A 6039-nucleotide genomic window follows, 5' to 3' on the forward strand; every position below is an offset into this window, starting at 1 on the left:
CAGTACATATATCAATGTGGTTATACAGTACATATATCAATGTGGTTATACAGTAAATATATCAATGTGGTTATACAGTACATATATAAATGTGGTTATACAGTAAATATATCAATGTGGTTATACAGTAAATATATCAATGTGGTTATACAGTACATATATCAATGTGGTTATACAGTAAATATATCAATGTGGTTATACAGTACATATATCAATGTGGTTATACAGTAAATATATCAATGTGGTTATACAGTACATATATCAATGTGGTTATACAGTACATATATCAATGTGGTTATACAGTACATATATCAATGTGGTTATACAGTAAATATATCAATGTGGTTATACAGTACATATATCAATGTGGTTATACAGTACATATATCAATGTGGTTATATATATCAATGTGGTTATACAGTGAATATATCAATGTGGTTATACAGTAAATATATAAATGTGGTTATACAGTACATACATCAATGTGGTTATATATATCAATGTGGTTATACAGTACATATATCAATGTGGTTATACAGTAAATATATAAATGTGGTTATACAGTACATATATCAATGTGGTTATATATATCAATGTGGTTATACAGTACATATATCAATGTGGTTATACAGTAAATATATAAATGGGGTTATACAGTAAATATATCAATGTGGTTATACAGTAAATATATCAATGTGGTTATATATATCAATGTGGTTGTACAGTAAATATATCAATGTGGTTATACAGTACATATATCAATGTGGTTATACAGTAAATATATCAATGTGGTTATACAGTACATATATCAATGTGGTTATACAGTAAATATATAAATGTGGTTATACAGTACATATATCAATGTGGTTATACAGTAAATATATCAATGTGGTTATACAGTACATATATCAATGTGGTTATACCGTAAATATATAAATGTGGTTATACAGTACATATATAAATGTGGTTATATATATCAATGTGGTTATACAGTAAAAGTATCAATGTGGTTATACAGTACATATATCAATGTGGTTATACCGTAAATATATAAATGTGGTTATACAGTACATATATAAATGTGGTTATATATATCAATGTAGTTATACAGTAAAAGTATCAATGTGGTTATACAGTACATATATCAATGTGGTTATACAGTAAAAGTATCAATGTGGTTATACAGTAAATATATCAATGTGGTTATACAGTACATATATCAATGTGGTTATACAGTAAATATATAAATGTGGTTATACAGTACATATATCAATGTGGTTATACAGTACATATATAAATGTGGTTATACAGTAAATATATCAATGTGGTTATAGAGGAAATATATAAATGTGGTTATACAGTACATATATAAATGTGGTTATACAGTACATATATAAATGTGGTTATATATATCAATGTGGTTATACAGTAAATATATCAATGTAGTTATATATATCAATGTGGTTATACAGTACATATATCAATGTGGTTATACAGTAAATATATAAATGTGGTTATACAGTACATATATAAATGTGGTTATATATATCAATGTGGTTATACAGTACATATATCAATGTGGTTATACAGTACATATATAAATGTGGTTATACAGTAAATATATAAATGTGGTTATACAGTAAATATATAAATGTGGTTATACAGTACATATATAAATGTGGTTATACAGTACATATATAAATGTGGTTATACAGTACATATATAAATGTGGTTATACAGTAAATATATAAATGTGGTTATACAGTACATATATAAATGTGGTTATACAGTAAATATATAAATGTGGTTATACAGTAAATATATAAATGTGGTTATACAGTACATATATAAATGTGGTTATACAGTAAATATATAAATGTGGTTATACATACATCAATGTCAATATAATATTTTGTATGAATAGATGGAGTGTGCTCAATTTGGATTATATACTGTAAGTCGTGGAATAACTCATGCAAGAAACGCAAAAATATTGACTAATGTATAGAATGTGATACAGTATATGAATGGATGTAGACCATTGGGAAGAAACCCTCAACGCAGCCATTTTGAGGACTGTTGAATTTGGAATGTGTATTTGTTTACATAGTGTTGTGCACATTGGAAGTTGAGGACGTATGCTCTTCATAAGGACCAGTAGATCTAGACCTGTAGGTGCATGTAAACTTTATATGAACTTTACACGCTTAGACAAAAAAGGGTTCTTCATTTGTCCCCAAAGGATAACCTTTTTTGGTTCCAGGTAGAACCCTTTGGTGGTGAAAAAGGTTCTACTTAGAACCTTTTAGTGGTCAAACGGTTCCACGTAGAATCTTGTATTGGTGAAAGGGTTCCACTAAGGGGAAAATTATGGCTCTAGGTAGCACCATCTTTTCTAAGTGCCATGTCATGGACATGGCTGATAGGTGAGGCAGGACATCCCTCCGTTAATATATTGAGGGAACCTTTCTTTTCTCATTTATTGATTAAGAGGGAATATATTATGCAATCCATCAAATCATTACATTGAGGTGAGAGTCAGTCCGGGAAATCCACTGACATGACACAATCTGGCTCAACCTCCACAACCTCCACAACACCACCACAACCTCTCCACAACACCACCACAACCTCTCCACAACACCACCACAACCTCCACAACACAACCACAACCACAACACCACCACAACCTCTCCACAACACCACCACAACCTCTCAACAACACCACCACAACCTCTCCACAACACCACCACAACCACCACAACCTCCACAACACCACCACAACACAACCACAACCGCAACACCACCACAACCTCTCCACAACACCAACACAACCTCCACAACACCACCACAACCTCTCCACAACACCACCACAACCTCCACAACACAACCACAACACCACCACAACACCACCACAACCTCCACAACACAGGACCATGGAGGGGCGGACGGCTCATAATAATGGTTGGAATGGAGTGAATGGAATGGTATCAAACACAGGGAAACCATGTGTTTGATGAGTTGGATACCGTTCCATTTATTCCGTTCCAGCCATTACTATGAGCCCGTCCTCCCCAAATAAGGTGCCACCAACCTAATGTGCTCCGCAACACAACCACAACCTCCGCAACACAACCACAACATCTGCAACACAACCACAACACAACCACAACCTCCGCAACACAACCACAACATCTGCAACACAACCACACCACAACCACAACACAACCACAACATCCGCAACACAACCACACCACAACCACAACCTCTACAACACAACCACACCACAACCTCCGCAACACAACCACACCACAACCACAACCTCCGCAACACAACCACACCACAACCACAACCTCCGCAACACAACCACACCACAACCACAACCTCTACAACACAACCACACCACAACCACAACATTCCTGATTCCACAGCCAATGTGTGCTACTCTTTCCTTGGCCCCAGGGTGTCATATTGACATCAGTCCATTTCAAATTGGAATTCCAATCATAGAAATATGATTAATAGAAATATGAGTAGAATGGCCTACAAATGAGGGTTCCCCTAGATCTACTATATCTAACTAGGAAGATAAAATAGAGCTCTTGCTGGATAATCTTCCTCGGACTCTGGACAGTTATTGTGAATGGGAATGCAGTACCTAGTTATTGTGAATGGGAATGCAGTACCTAGTTATTGTGAATGGGAATGCAGTACCTAGTTATTGTGAATGGGAATGCAGTACCTAGTTATTGTGAATGGGAATGCAGTACCTAGTTATTGTGAATGGGATTGCAGTACCTAGTTATTGTGAATGGGAATGCAGTACCTAGTTATTGTGAATGGGAATGCAGTACCTAGTTATTGTGACTGGGAATGCAGTACTAGTTATTGTGAATGGGAATGCAGTACCTAGTTATTGTGAATGGGATTGCAGTACCTAGTTATTGTGAATGGGAATGCAGTACCTAGTTATTGAGAATGGGAATGCAGTACCTAGTTATTGTGAATGGGATTGCAGTACCTAGTTATTGTGAATGGGAATGCAGTACCTAGTTATTGTGAATGGGAATGCAGTACCTAGTTATTGTGAATGGGATTGCAGTACCTAGTTATTGTGAATGGGAATGCAGTACTAGTTATTGTGAATGGGAATGCAGTACCTAGTTATTGTGAATGGGAATGCAGTACCTAGTTATTGTGAATGGGAATGCAGTACCTAGTTATTGTGAATGGGAATGCAGTACCTAGTTATTGTGAATGGGATTGCAGTACCTAGTTATTGTGAATGGGAATGCAGTACCTAGTTATTGTGAATGAGATTGCAGTACCTAGTTATTGTGAATGGGAATGCAGAACCTAGTTATTGTGAATGGGAATGCAGTACCTAGTTATTGTGAATGGGAATGCAGTACCTAGTTATTGTGAATGGGAATGCAGTACCTAGTTATTGTGAATGGGAATGCAGAACCTAGTTATTGTGAATGGGAATGCAGTACCTAGTTATTGTGAATGGGAATGCAGTACCTAGTTATTGTGAATGGGAATGCAGTACCTAGTTATTGTGAATGGGAATGCAGTACCTAGTTATTGTGAATGGGAATGCAGTACCTCTCGCTGCAAGATTTCCTCTAAACCATGGTGTATTCAATGTAGAATCCACTTAGAGGGTTAAAAAAGGGTTTTCCACATAGAGGTATAAAACCTTTTCATTTAAGACCACACTTTATGGATAAGGTCCCTTCACACTAGATCCCTTCACACTAGAACCCTACACACTAGATCCCTACACACTAGATCCCTACACACTAGATCCCTACACACTAGATCCCCACACACTAGATCCCTACACACTAGATCCCTACACGCTAGATCTTGTTAGCTAGTCATCCCACACAACAGCCATAAATCCAGTATCTACTCATCATGATGCCAAAACCAAGTAGAGAGAACACAGCATTTCCATGGCAACAGCGGCAGCGACATCGCTCCCAATCTCCCTCTCCCTCTCTCTCGCTCTCTCTCTCTCTCCCCTGTTCCAGTTCCTCTTCCTTATTGTGATATGTAACATCCAACACTGGTTGCCTGCTTGCTTACCTTTCTGCTGGTCAAACACAGATGAGGCGCTGAACTCCATGGTCAAACTAAAACATCATCATCTGTCCAAAATCAACACCGAGAGAGACTAGAAAGGCACATCAGCCTCTGTTGAAAACCTCCCTTACACTGTAGCCCAAGACATCGCTCATCTACTTCTCCTCCTCCTCTTCCCCCTCTTCTTTCACGTCTTCTACTGCCTTGAAGAGGGTTACATGACCAATATAAATCCTCATCCATCCATCACAGGAAAGAAGAGAGGAGAGAGAAGAATTCCCCCAAGACAGTCTTGTGTTGTCAATTACAGATCTTTGAGAAGGAGATTTCCCCTGTTTCTCGTTTCTTTTCCCCACTGAGGAGCGAGGGATAAACGGAAGGAGGGATGGAGAAATCAATCATCCATTGTCAGAGACAGCATAGAGCAGAGTGGAGGTAAGTTGGAGGCTACAGCAGCAGCTTGCCTAGCCAGGCGATGGAGGGAGAGAGATGTACAGTATGAATGAAAAGATTCACGACTGGAGTCTCACTGAGCATGTGCAAGACAGAGAGTCAAAATGCAGCCTGCCGGTGGTGACTGGGGATGTTTTCATTGTGGAGCCACTGACAAACTGGGCGACACACTCCCGAGTCACAGCCAGCCAGCCAGCCAGCCAGCCAGCCACACACCTACCCAGGCTGCATTAGTATGCACCTGAACCACACAACCCCCTTCAAGAGGCTATTTTAAGGCCTCTATTCAGAGGCAGCGTGCTTGGCGTCTGCCAGTTGACAGACGCTAAGCACCAGGAAGTGTCCTTTGATAATGTTGTGTATACTAGATACTCACTGGATTTAAAAGAGCAGTTGGTATTGACAGAATGAAAAGGGGATAAAATAAAATAAAATGTTATCACTCGCTTACACACATATTTTACAGATGTTATCGCAAGTGCAGCGAAATGTTTA

The 6039-nt window shown here is 38.0% G+C and overlaps 1 protein-coding gene across 1 annotated transcript in view; it reads right to left on the reverse strand.

Moving 5' to 3' along the window:
* ankrd55 (ankyrin repeat domain 55) overlaps positions 1 to 5662 on the reverse strand; it is a 19618-nt gene extending 13956 nt beyond the window's left edge. The window contains exon 1 of the mRNA XM_071351363.1: positions 5095 to 5662. Coding sequence (XP_071207464.1) covers positions 5095 to 5134 — 40 coding nt within the window. The 5' untranslated portion in view covers positions 5135 to 5662. The remainder of the gene's footprint in view (positions 1 to 5094) is intronic.
* Between the last annotated feature and the right edge of the window lie 377 nt (positions 5663 to 6039).

Source organism: Salvelinus alpinus, chromosome 18, assembly GCF_045679555.1.
Source record: "Salvelinus alpinus chromosome 18, SLU_Salpinus.1, whole genome shotgun sequence".
NCBI lineage: Eukaryota > Metazoa > Chordata > Actinopteri > Salmoniformes > Salmonidae > Salvelinus > Salvelinus alpinus.